The 23400-nt window shown below is 31.8% G+C and overlaps 1 protein-coding gene across 2 annotated transcripts in view; it reads left to right on the plus strand.

The window, feature by feature from the left end:
• LOC115875948 (ATP-binding cassette sub-family A member 5-like) overlaps positions 1-23400 on the plus strand; it is an 82094-nt gene that overhangs the window by 41572 nt on the left and 17122 nt on the right. For both annotated transcript variants that reach the window (XM_030891554.1, XM_030891555.1), the window contains 16 exons: positions 1978-2148; positions 5970-6157; positions 7307-7535; positions 10909-11138; positions 11194-11380; positions 13352-13495; positions 13547-13697; positions 16974-17194; positions 17249-17424; positions 17510-17624; positions 19531-19680; positions 20187-20322; positions 20714-20821; positions 20870-21046; positions 21442-21663; positions 22791-23135. In XM_030891554.1, the coding sequence (XP_030747414.1) occupies positions 1978-2148; positions 5970-6157; positions 7307-7535; positions 10909-11138; positions 11194-11380; positions 13352-13495; positions 13547-13697; positions 16974-17194; positions 17249-17424; positions 17510-17624; positions 19531-19680; positions 20187-20322; positions 20714-20821; positions 20870-21046; positions 21442-21663; positions 22791-23135 (2950 nt within the window). The remainder of the gene's footprint in view (positions 1-1977; positions 2149-5969; positions 6158-7306; positions 7536-10908; positions 11139-11193; positions 11381-13351; positions 13496-13546; positions 13698-16973; positions 17195-17248; positions 17425-17509; positions 17625-19530; positions 19681-20186; positions 20323-20713; positions 20822-20869; positions 21047-21441; positions 21664-22790; positions 23136-23400) is intronic.

Below are 23400 nucleotides of genomic sequence, written 5' to 3' on the forward strand. Positions count from 1 at the left end.
TTTTAAATGGCACCCTCGGTATGTTTTTACTTTATTCGATAGAAAATGACACTCTGAATCGAATGACATATCATATGTCAATATTTGACATAGTCACTCAAAAACAAATTCTATTTTAAATTTCAATCTAGAGTGCCATGGCTGTGTTAAAAACACTAATTTTTAATCAAGGAGCCTTGGAAAAATAGATTTGATCGTCTAATGTTTTTAGTGTCTTGTCCTGGCCGGTTAAAAGATGCCCAAATCGTAATTTTAATCTATCTTTTTTCTTTAATTTAATATATCTCAATCTTTTCAAATGGAACAAGGGTGGCTCATTAGCATATTTGGAAAAAGCCTATTTTTTTACGAATAATTTGATACCACACACTTGGTATTTTGAGTCAAATTGTCATTATGAACTGCATGTTACAATTTCAAATAAACCATATGCTAACATGTTAAAAGTTGACATATGATATATCATTCGATTCAGAGTGTCATTTTCTATCGAATAAAGTAAAAAATACCGAGGGTGCCATTTAAAAATCAAAAGTTGTAGTCATTTCTAGTAGAAGTGACCGAAAACAATTGAATAAGTCAATCAATCCCGATTTATGTCATACACTAAAATACCAAATATCGTTGTTTTATCTGAAAAAATAAAAAAGTTATAGGGGTGAGCCACTTTTGAGACGCACCCGGTACATAGTATATCTAAGACAATTTTTTAAACGTTTATTAAAACTAGTAATAATCATTTAGTTTTATTATAAATTATCAGAAAGTAAAAAAAAACCTTTAGCATATCGTCATGCTTTATTTAACTAGAACATCATTTTAATGTTTTTGTCCCGCTAGATTTATCTTCCGCCGCACTGTGCGTTCGTCCGTCAAACGCAAAAATAACTGTCACTGTCTAAAATCTTTAGCGCGAACTTCAACTCGGTCCCTAGATAACGTGAAAAAACTGACAGTACAGGAAGATAGGAATCGAACTATCCTTATCTCTATAGTATCCTTGGGTTCAAATAGCAAAATAAAATAAAAACAAAATAAATTTTGCTAGAACAGGCGGGTTCCTTCAAAAAAACAGCGCTTTTAGTTTTTAATTTGCAAAATAGCTGGCTAGGTTTAAAACTAGCCAAGTATCCATTTTAAACCAAAAACTCGTAATACGAAACTAAAATGTCAAAACGAATGACAATGTCAGGAAATAAATATAACCTGAATCCCCAGCGGAAAATTCCAGCTGGTCAGCCGGCGCCGCGCCGGCGTCGAATACGTCCATGGTTGGCAACAATGAATTTAAAAATCGCGCCCTCGATGACGTAACTAAAAGTTTAATTGGTATCGCTTACAGTATAAAATAAATTTTAGGTCTTATAAATAAGATTATTTTGCGTTTTGAGTAGAATGGAAGAGAAAAATAACGATGATAAATATATTCCAAAAATAGAATTTTATTTCGCAGAAAGCCAGTTTCATTAAATACAGTATTAAGGCGTATTTATAAATTGTTTCCTTTCACGTCAGTAACTCTCTCCTAATGATCTTTGTTTTCGACCCAATAGCCAATTTTGTTAATTGAGTTAGGAGATGGAATTTGTTATTTATACCATAAAATGATTAATTAATTTGTATTAATTTAATTATGAAACCATTTCAGAGTTAATGAATAACTTGCGTTGGTTTATTGTTACAATACACTTCTAAGGAATATTCTACTTCGATATTCATCTAAATGGATTAAATCCCGGGATCTCGCGATTAGTATTACGGATCAAGTCCCAAATTAATGAAAATATTTCAGGATTGACATTCCTAATATAACCAACAATATAACCTGTAACTGATATAACAAACAATTACTAAGGTTAAAAATTGCATTTAATAAATGTTTGAGATATCGTTTAAACGAGATGTTTATAAACTTGTATAGAATATATTGGACAATGATTTAATTCTTTGTAATTAACTGACAATGTTCATTTACAGGAAGTTCTTCTGCCAATATACACGTTAGGAGTGTTATTCCTGATCAAGATAGCCATGCCAAATCCGAATTTTCCCGAAATGAATCGACCACGAGGTGAAGCTGAACTATTGGCAAATTTTAGAAATTTTAGCCACTCGGTTGCAGTTGTACCTAATTCTACAGAAGTCCAGGTATAAATTGTTTAATTGACTTTAATTTAACTTAATTATTTTGTCACCTGAATGTACGAAATGGGTAACTCGAAATTTTCGTGGTTGTAAGTTACCTACTCGAAATTATGTAAAAGAGCGCCTAGAATTTAGTGCATAATGTGGTAATATCATTTCTTGTATACAGATGGTATATAGTCACTGTAAATGTACCATAATATACAGCTGTTTATATGTGTATTTATGCTCTAAATTTTTTGGAAATACAATATTATAACGCGATAATATAAATGTCTCAATGTAGAAAAATCTATTGCGAATGAAGTGAGGTAAAAGTAGGTCGTTCATATACAGAACTGATAAATCTATCTCGCTAGTTGAGTTTTGGAGTAAATTCAATAGTAATACATTTTACGATATGTGTAGATATCGTACGTATTGTTTGTTTTTGTTGTTTTTATTTTATCAATCGAAGCACAATGAGTTTTCTTACATATATGTGTAATTAAGTAGAAAAATAATTATTATATCAAATAATTTGATTATATTTTGTTCATTAGTATTAGTTGTGCATAATTTTCTGTTCTACGATTATCATTTCTTTAAATATTTATTTATCTATGAGAATCAAATTATAAAAAATGTATTATAAGTGGCCGGCCGTAGCTCCAGCGCTAGTGTGTTGATTTGCGGAGCGGAAGGTACTGGCATAGTATAAGGAAACTAGTAGATTTACTCCTTGTCAAATCCTTTGTTCTTTTTCTGCCACTTTATATGACCTTGTTCTCGCCCCCCGTGACCACTGACGTAGCTGTATAGTTGTGGTCTATTAACTAGGCTAAGTATAGTCGTGGCACTTGCCGTAGTTTCACAGATATGTATTTAGAAAAATATGAGTTCCCAATAAAATAAATTGATCATCCAGAAAAAACTTGCTTGCAAACAGAATGTTTTCACATTTCGTGTATGTAACAATTCTTCTGTATCTGAAAATCTTCTGATGGGAAGATATATATAATAACATTTTTATATTATTATCTATTTCAGAGATTTTCTACAATTTTTTTTTATTTGAAACGTTTATTTATTTAAGTTTAATTTTCTGTAGATAACTGGATTCTATTTAAAGCACACTGCGGTGTTGCCATTCTATTTCTTATTTACTAAAACTTTGGTTAAAAACATGATATATGAAAAGTGGCAAAAAACTAGAGTGAATATAACTTTATTAATACTTAGCTATGTTTTCTTAAACATGACAAGAACACCAGAATAAATTCCCGTAGAAAAATGTACTTTATCGTATACAGGGTATTTTTTATGGCGTCACCAAAATCGTAATATTTAAAATGTTGTATCTCATTTTTTTTAAATGCAACACCTAGTATATTATTTTTCTTTCAGATGTAGAATTAAAAAGTGAACATTTTTTATATTTAAAGTGTTCTTAAATTTTTAGGCGTTTGGCAAATATTTTCTGTATTTCATTACATATGGGATTTCTAACGATAAAATATCAGACAAAGATCATATTAGGTGGCTTTGATAAAAGTTTACTGTTGAAACAGCTATATGTAATATAATACTGCGAATATCTGCGAAACCGTTAAAAATTTAGAGAAACACTTTAAATAACAAAATGTTCACTTTTTAATTCTGCATCTGATCGAAAAATAATATACAGAATGTTGCATTTAAAAAAATTGAGATATACCATTTTAAATATTCCGATTTTGGTGACGCCATCGCCATAAAAAATACCCTATATAGAATAATGTATATAGAATGATAAAATAATTAAAAAAAAATAAAATTAACTTTACCATAACTTTTTTGTGACATCCTGTATATAACAAAATATTTTAGGATACGACCCTTTATAAACCTTGAAACATATGAATAAAACTTTTCCTCGCAATAATGGGCCACCCTGTATATTTACGGTGGTTTAAAGCTAGGTGTGGCACTTTTCTTCCCTCAAATATAAGCTCAATATTTTGTCTAGAATATTTTGAATATTGTTATATTACGACCACTTATAATAAAAAATAAATAAAATAAAAAAAACATAAAAAAATACAGTCCACTAAATTTATAATAGATTATGCTATTATAAAATTCTTTCATTTATAAAATATGAATAATTTGCGGAGACTTTAGATGTACAAAATATTTACTCTAAAATTGTTTCAAAAACCAATCTATATAAATTATCTCGTAAATTATTATTGTAATGAAAATTTTATGGCAAATCCCCTGACCAAAGAATATTTTCATGCGCATATTTGAGACAACCTGTATATCTAAAAAACTATTTCTAAGATTTGCCCACATGCTAAAAAAAAAATAATAACATTTAATTAATTACATAATATCTCAGCTTCTAAAATAAACAAATATAATTAAATGTTTATTGATAATTACTATCAGCTTGCCGATTTACATCCGATGGAAATCTAAAAAAACTCAAAGAACAATTTTTTGAATTATTACTACAATTAATAGCAGCACACAGTAAGGCACTCATTTTTTGTCAATCCGTCTCTGTGTTTGGGACGCAACGCTCGAACCTCGCAGCTTGACGGACGGAATTCAACTGAAACGCTTTGCAAGCTGCCGATTTTCGACAGCTTGCAAAAACTGTCAGAAAATATTTGCGAGAGTGCAACTACTCTTTTCCTTAAACTATGGTACTGGGTTCGATCCCCAGCCAGTACGGTCGCTTTATTTATTTAAATAAAAATATTTATTTATCTAAATAGAGCGACCAACGAGCCGCCACCCCAAGGAAGACAATGGCAAATCACCTTGAGTATATTTGCCTTGTACACCCTCTCAAATAGTACCGTTCGGATTCGGCAATAAACTGTAGGTCCTGTGTACTTGTGAAACACTGATGACACACATCACAAGTACATGCGAGAGGTAATCGATGCTCTATATAGAAGAAGTAAGAAGATCCAATTATAAAACGAAAGAATAAAAGACTAAACATATAAAATGGAGTATTAGAAATACTGTCTTATTATTTATAGGCAAAATTAAAATAATAGCGTGGACAAAATTGATTCAGATTACATTGGCATCCACCACTAAAAATATATATATTTTACCATCATTTTATATGCTGAACAAAGCGCAATACTTGTATTATGTGAACAACTTTATTGTTAACTGGGGCAACATTTAAAACTCGTATAACTTTGGAAACATATGACAAAGTCGATAAATTTAATAAGTTTTTACAGCTTATGTCGATAAATATTTCAGTAAAAATATTGGCCCAGTTAAAAGAATAACTAACTACTCAGTTATTACCTTTTATTTGACACTTAACTGTTTGTTTTATTATGATATTTTTTTAGAATTTTTGGATTAGTGTATTAAAGTAATATTTCCCTATTAGAGTAGTATGGTGAAAACCATATGGTAAAATATTGCAAAAGATTTCGTAGTTATTGTGATATAGGAATAATTGTGAAGAATTTTATTCTATACAATATAGCTAAAGCTTTAACTTTTATAACATTAGTTTGGCAGAATTTTGGCAAAATATAACCAGTTCTTTTTATCTATAGATATCTAACTCCAAGTAAATATATTTTAACATTTTTTAAGAGAAATAACTTATATACGAATATTTTGCAATCGTGTATATTGACATAATTTTGCCCGATATGTATAAACAGCATATCTTCTAATAGAATAAACTGATTGAAACACATTCCATGGAATAAATTTCATGTGGATTTTATGGACAATACTATATGAAAAGATAACTAGCCAACATAAATATTTCCATTTACTTCGAGAAAAAATATTGAGTACCGTATTTATTTAAGGACTTTTTGAGAACTATCGATGATCTCTGGGACAATATAAATGCAAAACAGCAAAGAAGGGTACCACCTATTGCTTGGGTTATATATCCGAGTATAGAAGAATTATTAACGGCGTACTGGATGGAACCAAATGATATACCGATAGCAGTAATTTTTCAAAATTCAGATCCTATAAATAACCCGTTGAGGTAGGTAACACAAACATATGGTAATCGCAAAACAATTTCCGATGCACGTGATCAACTTTGAGTGACAAGCGATGGCGACAGCGCTGCCAGATTGTGATGAATTTATGAGATGAATCTTAATTTAGTAACAAATATTTTAGTAATTAATTGATTTATTTGTTTTATAGCTTATTTTACTTATTACATATTGGCAAAAGCTAGTCTATTATAAAAATTATTCTAAGCGTTATTATGGGTTATTTATATAAATATATATATATATATATATATATATATATATATATATATATATATATATATATATATATATATAATATATATATATATATATATATATATATATATATATATATATATATATATATATATATTTATTTATTGATGTACATCTTACAAATAAGTGGTAATAACAAGTGGTAATAACAAGTCAGAGGGTTCTATTAATGCACAAACTAATAATCACAGAATTTAATAAAACTTTGAAAGTGGTATAATGTGCTTATCAATCAAACTTACTTCTCTAACTGCAATCAAGGGTAATAAAAGAACTTTATTTTCACGTTCTTGTTCAAATTGTTTATCAGGGAAGCTACAAGCTCTTTGCTTCGACTAGTTTAAATGCTTCGACATATTTTCAACACACAAATTTCAAGAAATGCAAAACAAAAATTCGAAAATTTAGTTCTTAAAAGAACTGTTTGTACTTAAAAGTGCAATTAAAAAAAGACTACGAAAATAGGCAAAAAAACGAGAATTGCTTACAAAGATTCAACAACATGATATTATACAAAATAATGACTGATATTAGGATAATTAATTGTCAAATAGTAAAGGACAACATTGCAATGTGACCAACATAGCGATAATAAAATTCGGTTTAAACAAACTTTAGTAGCTTCAATCTAAATAAAATATCTGTTACAAGCATTTGCTCTATAAAGTAAAATGAAGAGCTGCTCGGTATCTTAAATTATACAACAAATTTAAACACTTTAGCCAAAATTTCATTTAGTCAGGTTTATAGACTTTAATGTCAATGTTGATATGATTGATGACGTGCATCGGAAAATGTTTTGTGTTTACAATATAAACTAATTATAACTCCCGCATATACTGCAATAAAACTCAATGAACTCTTTTATTTTTTAGCTATGAAATACGTACCAATCCAAATATTTATGGTACTCCATCGACAACTCAATTGTTCAGCTCGCCAGCAAAATGTAGGGAGTACAATTCGTTTTGGCAGCATGTGCCTGGAGTACCTACACCGGTACTACCCGAAGCCATCGAAGTGGGCGAAAGTTGCCCGGTTAATCAATATTATTACTCTGGTTTCCTCGCTCTACAAGCTTTAATAGATTTCACCAAAATAAAAGTAAGTATAGTTTATAGTTCATATCAAATAAACCTTTAGTCACGTGATTAAGCTTGAGCGGCACAGCGTTGCCCACTTAAACGTATTTTCTTTTAATCCAAGTATTTTAGGAAACAAAAAAAATAATTATAAATATATAAACAGTTAATATTTACATGAACAAAACTCACCTTCTTAACAGCACTTAAGGGACATAAGGGGCCATTACTACGGCTTTTCCGTTTAAAATATTCTAATAAAGTTGCGATGAGTTTTTTACGGCTATTAAGCTACCTTGTACACTTCGCACTAAAAGAGGTTCTAAAAGGAACAATTCGACTGGAACGTCTGCTAGTAAACTTTTTTAAGCTTAAAATATCACAATACAATTCATTTAAACAAAAAACTCAAGTGTTAAAACGAATAACAATGACAGAAAATAAATAAATAAATGTGGCAACAATGACATTTTTTACAGCAGAGTTACCACCTGTATCTCCAGCGGGAAATTTAAATATCGGTTAGAAAGTCCGGCGATGAATATGTTGCTAGGGTTGGCAACAATGAATTTAAAAATCGCGCCCTCGATTACGTAACTAAAAGTTTAATTGGTTTCAATATACATGTACAGGGTGGGTCAAATTCGACGCTTTTAAATGGATACACCCTTTTCTATAGGAGATAGACGAAAACTAATATCGGTGTCTGGAGCTCAATTTTCATCAAGAAACATGATGGTGAAAACCGCACATCAATATCTGTTACCGTTTCGGAGTTACGGGGTGTTTTTCAAAAATGTGCATTTTTAACAAATGGCTGTAACTTTTTTACTATGGAAAATTTTGTATTTCTATGAAAACATTTCCAAAGCACCTTTTTACGTAGAATTTAATGGTTTAATTATATATTTTTTTAAATTAATAATTTAAGAGTTATCAACAGAAAAATTAATTTTTTAATTGGGACACCCTCTATATTTTTAATTAACTGAAAATAATTTAACATTACCTTTCCAAAAATATAGCATACTCGATATTTTGTTATAATTCCCTTTGCAATACAGAGTTTTTAAAAAATTCGCCACTTTAAACTAGTAGGCTTTGGACCACTTATTGATAATATGCCCTTAATGGAACTCGAAAACATATTTTTCCAGCAAGACGACGCACCGCCTCTGAACGCTGAAGTTATTAGCAAATTTTTGCAGCCAATGTCAAGAATAATTGAATAGCTAACCAAGATCCCAGCCGTTGGTCGTCGAGGCCGCCTGACTTAGTGCCCATGGATCTAATCTTATGGATATATTTGCGGAAGAATAAAGGTTCCTTATTCTTCCGTATAATCTAGACAAGAATTAGAAATACTTAGCAGTTAGGAGAGGGTGTCTTTCACTCCCACTGTGTTAATGAATTCCGCGAGAAATGTTCAAAAACTGCCCCGTCTGTCCATAACAGAAGAGGGTCGATATGTCGAACACCTGTGGCAAAATCTCATGTCTTGGTTTGCTATTTATTTTTATTGTTATTAGATATAGTTTAAATGTGTTGATGTTGGTTAAATATATTTTAAATTGTTATAAAGTTCTGAATATCTCATAGCAAATATTATTTTCGTTTTAATTGATGCTCACAGCTAGAATTTTTTTGCATTAGAGCCGGTGCCGTTCAAAGCCTACTTATTTAAAGCGGGCGAATTTTTATATACTCTATATCTCGAAGAGGAATCGAGCAAAATATCAAGTGTGTTATATTTTTGAAAAGGTAATTTTACATTCTTTTCAATAAATTAAAAATATACAGGGTGTCCCATATAAAAAATAAAATTTTCTGTTGATAATTCTTAAATTATTAATTTAAAAAAAAATTATACTTAAAACATTAGATTCTACGTAAAAAGGTGCTTTGGAAATGTTTCCATAAAAATACAAAATTTTCCATAGCAAAAAAGTTACAGCGATTTGTTAAAAATGCATATTTTTGAAAAACACCCCGTAACTCCAAAACGGTAACAAATATCGATATGCGATTTTCACCATCATGTTTTTGACAAAAATTGAGCTCCAGACACCGATATTAGTTTTTGTCTATCTCCGATAGAAAAGGGTGTTTCCATTTAAAAGCGTCGAATTTGACCCACCCTGTACAGGTGTATTTTTTATATTAATATCGGTCCGATTCTGCTTTGTTTCTGAGCTACAGAGGGTGAAACTCGCGTTTAGTAGGAAAAGTTGCGTTTATATCGTCAAGGATGTCGAAATAGGCAAAAGATCAATAAACAACTTTTAATCGGCATTAAACGTTCTATCCCATTATGTAGGTTCATGGGGACTCTCCCAACACTTTTATAACATTAAATTACGTATCACTTCTAGTAATTTTTACCCTCAAAATTTCATTCAAATCACAAAATGCACTTGAAAGAAAATTATAATATAGGGTCGCTGATATGGATGGAAACGGTCGATTATTAGGCAAAGTATACGAGGTCCCTCAAAAGAGTTAAATACAAAAGTTATAGGGTTTTTAAATGCCTAACATCTTGTCATAAATTTAAGTATGCAGAGTGGTCATAAAGTCGTGGCACCTCAAAGATTCATTTTTTTAAAGAGAACCCCCTGTATATTTTTGGATATTTCAATTCGTCCTTCAATTTTAAGCAAAAATTGTAATACATATAATGTACCTAAATCCAACCGTTTCCGAGATGTCGAGTTTTGGTTTTGAAATGTTAAACGAAAATTTTGTAATTAATTTTGATATAATCTCACTTTATACATATAGTATAAAAGCTAACTTAAAAACATAAAATATTATTTAGTATTTAAATAAAATATTATTAAGTATCACGGTTACCGCAGAATAGCATCGTTAAATGAAACCGAACACATCGAAATTAATTAAATTGAATTGTTTAAGTGATATTTTCAAAAGTCAGTAACTCGGAAACGGTTGGCTTGAGGTACATTGTGTGTATTTCTATTTTAGCTTAGAATTGAAGGAAGAATTGAAATATGCAATAATTATATAAGGGAATTCCAATTAGAAAAATGAAACTTTGATGTGCCACCACTTTATGACCGATCCTGTATACTTAAATTTATTACTCGCCAGTAGATATTTACAAACCCTGTAACTTTTGTATTTAACTTCTTGGGGTACCTCGTATATTTTACCCAATAATGGACCGTTTCCATACATATCAGCGAATTTTCGCTCGAGTTATCCCATCACTAAAGAAAAAAATATCTTATTATATCTCACGAGAGATGGGACTTTTTTTAAACCTGATGTATAGCGAATATTATCGATCTTTACTTCCAAGCCAACCAGAAGCCAACTTGATCTTTTAATCATACAGCAAATTTAATTAGCTATATAATTTATTTTAATTTTAGTTAGATGCCGGTATTGAGAATCTGGATGTACCCAGTATCCTACTAGAAATGTTTCCTAAATCGTCGTACACCGGAAGCTGGATGGTGATAGTTCGTGTTCTAATTCCATTTTATACGGTTATTGCATTGTCTCAGTTTATTACGTACTTACTTATTCTAATTGTCGGGGAGAAGGAGAAGAAAATAAAGGAGGGCATGAAAATTATGGGGCTGTACGACTCGGTATTCTGGTAAGTCGTAAACCTTAGAAAATTGCTTTCCTGTAACAACGGTAATCTTTTTTAGGCTATCTTGGTTTATTATATACGCAATATTTGTCTTACTGCTGACAATAATTTATTGTTCTTTAGTTTTTGCTCTGAATATTTTTACCAATACCAGCTTTGGAATGATATTTTTACTGATTTTTATGTACTCATTGAGCATTATTATGTTTGGATTTATGATAACGCCTTTCTTTGACAAGTCTAGGGTAAGTTTTGAATTACAACTTTTGGTGTAAATTTTCATACAGTCATTATCTATATAGGCGAACTATCTTATAAAAAACGTATGTTATATCCATTGATATAAAAAGATTAAGGAAGGAGCATATAAAGAAAAATCGTACGCGAAGAGTCATAAATAAAAATCCGTGAAATTTTAAATAAAAGTCATAGATAAAAGGAACAAGTTTAGATTGGAATGATCGCCGCCAAAACTTATAATTGTTTTGGAGCGCATACGTTATAGGGCGCTGCTATAGTGGTTGCTAAGGACAACCGCCAAATAAGAACAGAAATAGGTAATTTTCTCTTCTCAAAGTCAGAACCTTCAAAAATTATAAAATGTTATAAAACTTAAACTGCCCACATTGAAAAAATCCCGAAAAGTGTTTAAAGCGTCCATTTTCAAAGTACTTATTGCTATTTTGCAAGTTTAGTTTAAATGTTATTTAGTCAAACCCGCGATAATTGTGAAAAAATGGCATTAAAAATTTAATCTACGACAATTTAACATTAGCTTTTTTCGTTTTCCTGTTATTACCGATTCTGAACCGTCCTAGAATTGTGATGCGTATGCGCAGAAGGAAATATGAAGACATTATTTCATTTGCGCATGCGCTGGAGAGTTCTAGGTCGATTCAGAATCGATAATAACAGGAAAACGAACAGACCTATTGTCATTTGGATGTCATTATGGCTTTCATAATAGCACTAGTGCCACTTATTTTAAAATAAGAAACAAGCAAAAAAAGGTACCTACTATTCTTGATTCCTTTCCCTTTACAGCAATCTTCAAGTTTTACATAGGCTTGCTCGTACGTTTGTCTTGATTTTTCGGGAAGTAGGGAATCGACAACGTTTTGCGCAATGCCTTCAATATCCGAAGGGACACTTTCAGAATCAGAATCACCCATATTAATATTATTTTTTGCTTTTTGCTAAAACTGAACGTTTAACACAAAATTGAACATCAATAATTGAGTTGTCAAAGTCAAAATGGAAACAATCAACAAGCACGGTTACCACGGCGTCGACTAATATGGGCAACTGATAATTTTGAATTTTAATTTTTATGAGGATGTCTTTGATATTTTAAATTAAATCAAATCTCTTTGGATCGTCCCTCGTGTCGCGTCGTAGATTAAATTTTGAATGATACACGTTCGATACGAACTTTTTAATGAAACTTGTGTAACTAAGCCACTCGGCTAACGTGATGATGTTCGTATCGAACTTGTATCATTAATACTGCGAACTGCAAAAACTGTGAACTGCAAAAACCATCGTGGATCGTGGTATAACGTCGGTTTCCAATGTTTCATACCCACGGTTCAACACACTGTATTTTATTTAAAAAATTAAAAGAAAGTAATAATAAATTTGAATCAATAATATTTGTCGACATAATTTCGGAAAAAGCCGAACCGCTCCGAAATTATCAAAAGCTTTGAAAAGCGACCGTTCGTTGTAAGAACAGCACCAAATAGTATTTACAATGCCCTTATGGGCACTTTCCAATCTAAACTTGTTTCTTTTATCTATGATAAAATTTAAATTGTCAATTGTAGTATTTTTTAAATTACTTAAAATCGGCTTGTCCAAAACTATTCAAAATTGATATGTGTATTCAGTATAGGCAGACTTTAAAAAAAAACTATTTACGACTGGGCTGTAAAATTAATAGGGGAGCCAATATTTGGACAGTTGAAAATTTGCATACAATTTCCTATATTTTCAACGACAATGCACCACCCGGTATAATATTAGTATATTAAACTCCTTTCTTAGTCTTTTTATTCAAAGGTTATATGCTGCTCCACTTTTTTTAAGCACCCTGTATATTTCTATTTAACATAATTTTTTTTTGTAATTCTGAAAACAAACGAGATAATGAATTTTATCGTTAACTCCCCCTGTACATGTACTAATATTTTGTAAAATACATATTTGGTTTTTAGACAGCTGGTATTTTGGGCAATTTTGCCGTTACCATATTGAGTTTATTCTATTTCATACAAGTATTTGCTAGAGACTCCAGTTCAATAGCTCTTTGGATGGTCTCACTAATAAGCCCAGCCGGATTTGCATTAGCTATGGACAAGGTAAGAGTATCTTGGAAGCTTTCTTTAAATAGTTAATATCATAAATTCTAGGCTTTACTCATGGATCTAGCCGGTCAAGGTGTAAATTTGTCGAATGTTTGGGATGGACCAGACATGCCGTTTGGCGGAAGCTTGATTATGATGGCGGTTGACGTTGTTTTATATGGATTTATAGCATATTATTTAGATAATGTTGTACCAAGTGAGTATAATATCAGATATAGATTGTATGAGAAGGGAGAAGTTAGTTATCGCTACCTTAAGGCGCGATTCACACTATAACGTACTGTCACCGTCACGTCGAGCCACCGCGCGCTGGCTACCACGGTAAATATTCTTTGCCAACAGTTAATGTTAACTGTTGGCAAAGAATATTTTATGTTTAAAACATATTTTGTAATTCCATAAAATAAGTTTGTAAGGTATGAAATAGCTCAGAAGGCTATTTAGAGGAAGTCAGTATGGCTACTTCTTGACAATTCGTATAGATCAATTTGATAATTTTCAATAAGGTTACTGTATTTTTTTAGGTAGTAGGAATATGTATTCCTACTACCCGCAATGTCTATCTTCCATTTACTTCATGTTTTCTGTCGAAATCGCGCGGAAGCTCGTCGTGACGATGACGGGACGTGTCCTCCTATACTGTATCCTATTACTTTAATTTTACTATTACCACAGATAACACATAATCCAGATGGCTATTGCTTACGGAACAGCATGTTTTCGATGAGACAGTTCTTTATTAATGACACAGAGGGCGCCTATAGCCAAATCTAATAATATTTTTAAAACAACGAATTTGGAGTCACGCCACGGCCATGCGATGTGAAGCGACGTAGCCGGTTGTTCACATTTATAAGCAAATTTCCGGTCAAACCCAAGGAAAATGTATATTCGGACTTTAATACTAGACAATTGGATATGAAAATACTAGTCGCAGTGGATGTTTGAAAGTCAGAATTTCTAGATGCATATGTATGCTATTTATAGCCATGCTTCATTCTACTGAGGTTGTAGTATAGTATAGTATAGTTTATTAAGGTTCTGGGAAATTTCTTCGAGTGTCTTAGATCGTTGGAGGATTCCCATTTTAGGTTACGGATGGAGTTCCAGGTTCTTGAGTTCTGCTTTAAGTTGGTTTCCATTTGGTATAGGACAATTCTTTTTGGCATAGTACAATTCTTATCCAGTTAGTGGAGTGTTCACTCCCTTGCTAGCTAGATCATTTTGTCTTTCATTACCTTATATACAGACCGGACCACCGTAGTAGTAACATAGGCAGAACTCGGACGAATTAGCGTATACCCGTCCGCCAGATAAAAAGCAGGCGAAAAAATTCGATAATATAAAAACAGGTAGATATGCGACAAGAATGTTTCAGAATTTGAATTTATTCGTGTTTTAATACCCAAAACGAATACATAGATTCTCGCGACAGCTCTCGTGTAAAATTTATTTTTTAAATAAAATAATGGATGTTTACGAAGTTCGTGAGAAAATTCAAATTGTAAAAAAATAGGTCTTATCGGGACATACAAACAATTTTTCCACAAACTTTTGTAAACAGGCCAATTCTATCTTTACCTACTATATCAAGAGTTATTAATAATTTTGAAACACATGGGTGCGTGTCCCCACAAAAACCCAAAAAGCCTGATGTGTTGATTAATGAAAAACAGGAGTTAAAACAGGTGTTCATTTATGCTACGCGGATCAAAATCCCACGTTTTCAAGTAATCAAATTCCTGAGGTAACAGATTCTTCACCTAGTACGGTTAAAAGAGTCCTTAGAAAGAATGGATACCGATAGTATAAAGCGCGCAAAACTCAAGATATTTTCCATGAAGACCAATTTCCGCGTATGGCGTTTTGTGAATCTGTAATGGAAAAGGGAAATTTAGATGAAAACTTTATTCGGTGTATAGTTTTCACCGACGAATCAAGTTTTCCTTTATTGAGTAGTCATAACCCTACACAAATACGTTGGGGTGGTTTTGTAGGGGAGCATATGATTGGTTCATTTTTTAGAGAGGGTAATTTAACTGTTGCAAAGTATTTGGACTTGTTACAGCAGCAGATTGTCCCTAGAATTCGTGAATTATTGGGAGAAAGATTCCACAATGTCTGGTTTCAACAAGATGGTTGCCCTGCTCACAATGCTCGTTTTGTTCAAGAATATTGGAACAATACTTTTCCCAACCGTTTAATTAGTGGATATGGAACTATTTTGTGGCTCGCTAGATCAGCACATCTTTCTCCCAATTTCTTTTTGTGGGGTTATGTAAAATCCAAAGTGTATGATCACAATAGGGCTAATAATCTGGATGAGTTTCAAGTAAAAATACGAGAGGCTTTCCAAACTATTAGCCCTAATATGTTAGCCAATGTCAGACGGGGATTTTACCACCGCCTAGTCTTCTGTCTAGCACAAGAAGGTGGTCTTTTTGAACACTTGTTATTTTTTTAATTTTATTGATGTATTTTTTAATTCTGGAAATGAGTTTTGGGTTTAGAGAACTTATTTATTTTAAGGAAAAGGTTTTAAAAAAGGTGCCCGGTGGCGTAGAGGTACAGGCTCTCGTCTACCAATCTCAAGGTAGTGGGTTCGAATTCCACACCCGGCATTTCATCAGCCGACTATTTTTATTAAAAACAAAAATAGTTTGGGTACCTAGGTCGACTCAGCCTTAAATGAGTAGGATTGTGATTACTTACCTACTTGTGATTCACAATCCTGAGGTAATAATAGGCGGTTGAAGCGTAGTACTAGCCACATTACCTTCCTTGTATACCGAACGGCTCTAATAGCATGGCAAGCTGTACCTTGCTACTCCCAAGGCGTCAAACGCTGTATACGGGAGCTATTATTATTATTATTTATTTTGAGTTTTGGCTTGTAAACACACTCAAATAATAAATATTTAAGTATTTTTATTTTAAATGTTACCTTAAGTGAAGGTAAACACTTAAAATGAAAATAATAAATACTCGGCACTCCTCGCGTCGTATTCCTAGTCTGTCACGACCGACCCGTCCAAGCACACAACTGCCACTGCATACTGCCTGACGACCAGCCGACTAAATACGAGGCGCTTCAGCGTTTCAGCCGGCAGTGAATCTCGAGTAGGTACCTACGAACGTAATCGGGTAAACGCAAATTCGTCCAGCAACCGCTATGTTACTAGTAGCCTGGTCTTCTCTGTATACCTTTGTAGGCTGTCACCCAGAGTAGGAGGACTTAATTTTCTATGCCTAATTTGTTACACTTCCGTTCATATAAAATATATTATACAAGTTCAAAAGAAATACAGTATTGCTATTGCTACTTATTGAAAATTATCAAATTGATCCATACGAATTGTCAAGAAGTAGCCGTAATGAGTTCCTCTAAATAGCCTTCTGAGCTATTTCATACCTTACAACTTACTTTATGGAATTACAAATTATGTTTTAAACATAATTAACTTTATTTTAGGTGAACATGGTGTTAAGAGATCGCCATTTTTTTGTTTCAATCCATCATTTTGGTGTACAAAGCGTCCAGCAAATAAAATACCTCTGTCTAATGGGGAATCCTTGGGATCTGTAGGTTCGCTAAACACAGGTGAAGAGGTATTGACAGATTTTGAACCTTTACCGAGAGAAATGAAAGGAAGAGAAGCAATCAAAATTGTAGATTTGTACAAATCCTTTCATGTAAATTATAGCAAATTAATAATTTAGAGTAAAAATAAAATACTTTTATTATAGCATTTTAGAAAACCAGAAGTTAAGGCCATCAACGGTATTAATCTCACAATATATCAGGGCCACATTACGGCAATATTGGGCCACAATGGAGCAGGGAAAACTACTTTATTTAATATTTTAACAGGACTTACAGCACCTACTTCTGGAACAGCTTATATTTTTGGATACGATGTTAGGTATTACAAATAAATGTAATATTATGTTGTGAAGAATTTATATTTTTTATCAATTTATTTACTATATTTTAAAAAATTCTTGTAGAAATCAAAATGAAATGGATCAGATCCGTCGGATGACTGGAGTGTGCCCCCAACATGATATACTGTTCGATAATTTGACACCTAAAGAGCATTTGGAATTTTTTGCAAACGTCAAGGTAGTGTTGATTTATGGCTTTTATTATACAAGGTGTCCCAGAAATAAGTGCAAGTATTTTAACTGGTAGTATAGTTCAACCCCAGCAACACGCCTATGAGTTTTTTTTCGCAAAAAAAAATTGAACATTTTTTTATACTCTGTTTTTTTTCTCAGGTAAGATTTCGACAGACGATGACAGAAGAAAAGCAGATGATGTCACATACCAATCTATTTATTTTACTAAATAAAAATTTCTAATAATTTTTAAGTTAACTATGGATGGGTTTAAATATAAATCCGTCAAGCGTCGTCTCTTTTCGTGTTTAACCAGTTTTATTGGTTTATTTCAAAAATGACAGATCGTATTTCAATTTTATTGGTTTGACGGAACGATGAACGACAAACGGACGCCGATGCGTATGAACTCGCCTTTAGATTTTTGACGCTTGTCAAAGTCTTGCCAAATTAAAGGTTATAATTTTGTGTCAACTTTTGTCAAATACCCTGCGTTTTGGAATATGATGCATTTTGATTCGTGTTATTACGTGTGTTTTGTGTCTTTTGAAGTCAAGTGGAGGAAAAATCGAGTGAAAATTAACTGTAGACCCAGAGCACAGTTTATGGTTAATACTCTCTGCCCAGGCAGAAAGTCTTATACACCAATAAAGTTACCATCAATAAAGTTTGTGTACCATTTCATCGTAGATAAGTGCATCTCGTATATGGTAGAAGGATCATACTAAACACATACTACAAACTGGAGTAGCTGTAAAATATCGACATCACACGATAGGTAAATAATGAATTTTAGTACTGCAGAAAAATAATGTCAAAAGGTACTGGTTTAAAAAAATTAAGATTAAAGTTAATTAATCAACCTTTAAGGTATAAAATTTGGTAAGTGTTATTATTAATAAAATAGTTTATTTTATTTATGTTATTTTATTTATTCCTGTGGAATATTACAAATGCCAAATTTGTATTTGTACATAAGTTATATTGATAAATATAATCATAAATGCCGGAAGTTTCATGAAGCTTGGAAGTAAGAAATAGTTCTTTTTTATATTTTTTTAGTATTTCGTGTCTAGTTCTTGTTTGTTTTGTATTAACACACCGTTTTTTTGTTAAATAAAATAACTCGATTACATTTTTTCAATTTTATACAGTTTTTTCACAATATTTTGAAGTTATCACTTGTCTTGTCAGTCAAATTTTGAATATATTAATTTCCTGCTATGTGTTCCAGTTGTACCAACTTATTTCTTTGTAAAATAAAATAAACTACTTTGAAAATAAAATGACAGACACATCTATCACTGTCACGGATCTTCTCGTTGGAGAGACTATAGAAAAGATCCAGTGGTTCTTAAAATTTGAGCAAAAAATCATTTTTTTTTAATTTTCAAAGTGAAATAACTCCGTTATTTTGGACTTATTTGAAAAACGGCAAAGAGAAAATATGTTTCTTTTATCGAGATCTACCACCCCTTAAAATACTTGCACTTATTTCTGGGACACCCTGTTAATTACTTATCTCTAATATTATTAGAAACCACATCTTCGTATCTCTACTCATATTGATTTTTGTTATTTGTAAAAGAATTAATATAATTCTTTTACAAATTTTTCATTATTTAGAAACCACGTGCCATATTTAAAATTATTAAAAAAATAAAAACGTTGAACTGCATCTGTATCAACAAATCAAAATTAAATGACGAGATGTCATATTTTTTAATATTGATATTTTTAATTCCATAGGTAATTGCCAATTGACTATATAAACTAAAAAAATCTTTATCAACAAATATTATACACTGAAAGAATTACATTTTTGTTTTAAAAATTTGTGTTTTTTATTTTCATATTTCTTGTGTTCTATATTATTGGTTTACCCTATTAATATTGTTTATAAATTTAAGGGCATTCCATCTTCAAAAATCGAACAGGAAGTTAGTAAGACCTTAAAAGATGTCGATTTAACAGAGAAAGCAAACGCATTTGCGAGGCATCTTAGCGGAGGACAAAAGAGAAAACTCTCTGTTGGTATTGCGGTTATAGGAGATCCTAAAGTAAGTCTGTGGCAGTGTTTTTTTATTATACAGATTGTTAACTGGACGGTTACTTATTGGGGAACAGAATGGCAACACTGCCTACATTCCAAATGAGTACTAGGCTAAGCTGCCGACTCGTTCCGTCGCGTCGTCTCTCGACGAGCGGGCCGAGGTTTCCATATTTCAACCATAAAGCTTTTGCCGCGAGTAATAAACAAATTAACAACCTGTATATTTAAATAGGTAATTTTAATTTTAATAGTTTTGAAAATGGTTCTCCAAATGCTTTTATATATTAGCAAACGTTTTTTAAGATAATACTCGCACAATTTTTTCTAAATGTACAGAAATAAGGTTGAAGCCACGATAAAGCAAATATATTTTTTATAAAAAATAATCTGTAAATATTTAAAGTATTTAAAAAAATGGAGAGTTAACATTTTGATAGTGGGCACTTATACAACACATAAGGAAAACTAATATTTACATACATAAGGAAAACAACTATTTTTTCGTATTTTTAGATTGTAATCTTGGATGAACCCACTGCTGGTGTTGACCCGTATTCAAGAAGGCATATGTGGAATTTACTGCAAAGCCGCCGACATGGCAAAATTATTTTATTGACAACACATTTCATGGATGAAGCTGATATATTAGGTATTAAACGATATGTTTATATCATTAAGACAATTTTTTTTCAAACGTCACACAAGTATTTTAACTCCTAGGCATAAAAGTAAAGCACTTATAATTATACCCAATATCTTTATTAAACTGATAAAGTGTCAAATTCAACGAGTTTAACCATAGTTTCTCGATATACAATTACTTACCATATTACTTACAAGATATTATTTTTAAACCTTTTAATATTATTTGCAGTATTTGAAATTGTATAAGAAATTATTTGTGATGCTTGAAAAAAAAATAGCATGCAGGCAAAATAGCAATAGTTTATTCTGAGTAAAAATTACTTTTTCTACCTCGCCTGTAATGTCAAATGTATAGTATTTTTACTCCTCATAAAACAATATACTATTTTTTTTAGCGGACAGAAAAGCTGTTGTCTCAAAAGGAAGTATACGGTGTTGTGGAAGTTCGTTGTTCTTAAAAAATAAGTTCGGAATTGGTTATCATCTAACGTTAGTTCTTGAAGGTAAAAATTAATTTATTTTTATATTTTTGTTACAAAATATTCTTACAGGTAATCCAAAGGAGCAGGCGATAGCAAGACTTGTAACTACGCATGTTCCCAAGGCCGAAAAAGCAAGGAGGCACGGGAGGGAATTGAGTTTTATTTTACCCCACAACGCTGTAGATAATTTTGCTTCTTTATTTAGTGCCATCGAACTGGAAATTAATAATAAAAGTAGTAAAATAGGTAAGAGAGTTAGAGAGTGAATGAGAGAGCATTATCTGTTGTTATGTTTGGACCATAGCTTGTTGACAAAGTCATACAAATTTACTTTCATTTCTTTAAATCATGTTTTTTATACCTCATTATCTCAATGCAATTGTTGATTGACTTACATTGATTGACTTCTGAACCCTCCACATATAAGAAATCAATCGATTTCTTCTCTTTGAGAGTACCATCAATACTTTACATGATAGGATTTAGGATTATCTTATATTCTTCTTGTTACATTAAGTATACAGATATACGAAATACGATTTCTCACTTCAAAGTACTCGACCACATGTCGCGTCGTAGCAAACTGTACTATATAACTTGTGTCTGAACCTAAATCATAAATATATATTTTTCAACTATAGGTATTTCGAGTTATGGAGTTTCAATGACAACTTTAGAAGAAGTCTTTCTTCATTTAGAGAAAGGAGAAGATGAACCTGATGAAGCAGTAGAAAATTTGTCAAAAAAGATTGTACGAAATCGAGCTCTTAGTCGAAGCTTAAGTTTGCAAAGTAAAAGTACGAGCTATCAAAGCCTACAGAACGAAGGAAATAGTTTACTTTCCAATGGACAAGACTCAAAAGGTTACATGATTTTTTTTAAATAAATTACATACGGCAACTGTTACTTTTGGGTCGGCATTTACATGTGTGGAAGTAAATCGTATAGGGATCTTATTAAGTCGGAGTGAGAGAAATGCGACCGACCGACGTGACGCGCGACGGTGTGCTGTTGCGGCGTTGCCGATACGCCTTTCCCTATCAAGTAAAGTAAAATCACGATCGCAAACCGCTTATTTTTAAAAGACTTTTTTTTCAAGAGATAACTAGATAAAATCATTAGACATGTTTCTGAGCATCTGAAATGGAATTATAAGGATATCGTTAGGGTGCCTTTTTTTATAACGAGAAAACGTCAGTAATCGCGATAATTTAAAAACTGAACTTTTTAACACATAACAGGCCATAATTCAAGAACCACTTTAGATATTGAAACTTTTTTTATTTTCAAGAGCGGATATTTTACAATATGTTTACATAAAAAAAAATCGAAAATGTTGTTTTTTCTATTCAAAAATTGTAAACAATCCATCCATTTACTTTTAGAGCATAACAATATTCAGCAATCATGTAATTTTTTTATTGATAAAGATTTTCACATACTGTCTACAAAGAAAATACAGCAGAAATATTAACAATGTTCTTGAAAACACTACAATCTATTATTTTTAATAGATTTCGAGATATCGATTTTTGAATTCAGAATTCTAATAGCGCGACCACTATCGAACACCCACTCAATTCCACTTATTTTTACCAAAAATGCAAGTGTTTCTAGCTTGCACTTAAAAAAATTCAAGCTATAAGGAAAATTACAACGATTCGTTAATAAATGAACAAATTAAGTATCACGAGACGTAATTAAATCGTGAAGCTGAACGCATGACGTACACCTTTCGGTAGAACTTTAAGTACTGACAGAGGTACTGATTGGGTCGACCGGTCAACTGCGACAAATCTGCTATATCCCCTTCCACGTATCTTAGCGATGTGCACAGTTTCTCGGTTTATTTCATATGTTTGGCAACGTGTTTACTGTCCTCTCTTTGTTCAGTACATTATAAACGCATTGTACTCTTCTTACATACGGAAATCTCGACCCAAGACTAACCTTTGCCAGTCCTTAGTATGTAACAGGTATGTAATTTTAGGTGGAGGAGATGTTACGGAAATTGGATGTTTGGAAGCCATATCAGAAACTAAATCACCAATCACCGGCATTGGTCTAGAAAAGATTGAATGTAATCCTAACGCATATCAAACTATTTTGGCATTGGTTAAATTAAGAACTTTGAGGCTGTGCAGAGATTTACAGAAACTCTACTTTATGATATTATTACCGTTACTTTGTGCCGTTTTAAGCTTGTATTTCAATAATTATTTCCAAAGTGCGGAAAGCATCAGCAAATCGCTGGAACTAAATGGTACGACTTACGAAGGAATGAGTACGATTGCGATTCACAACGAATCTAGCAGTGACATTACACAATTTATTGGTAAGAAGTTATTATTAATCTGTAGTTTTAAGTTGCATACAGTACGTCTCCGGATTGTCTTTATAGGAGGAAAGACTTAAGGTTATTTATTATTAACAATTTGAGAAAAATGCATTATTTATAAAAACTTATGCTAGTTGTAAAATGTTTAAACCATGTTTTTTCATATTCAAATTTCCATGAACAAGCAACAATTTTTGTAAAGGATGCATTTTTCTCAAAATGTTAATAATAAAAAAGTTTTAGCAGATATTATTAAATTCTA

This window comes from Sitophilus oryzae, unplaced genomic scaffold (assembly GCF_002938485.1).
Source record: "Sitophilus oryzae breed Bouriz unplaced genomic scaffold, Soryzae_2.0 scaffold_1396_pilon_pilon, whole genome shotgun sequence".
Classification (NCBI taxonomy): domain Eukaryota; kingdom Metazoa; phylum Arthropoda; class Insecta; order Coleoptera; family Curculionidae; genus Sitophilus; species Sitophilus oryzae.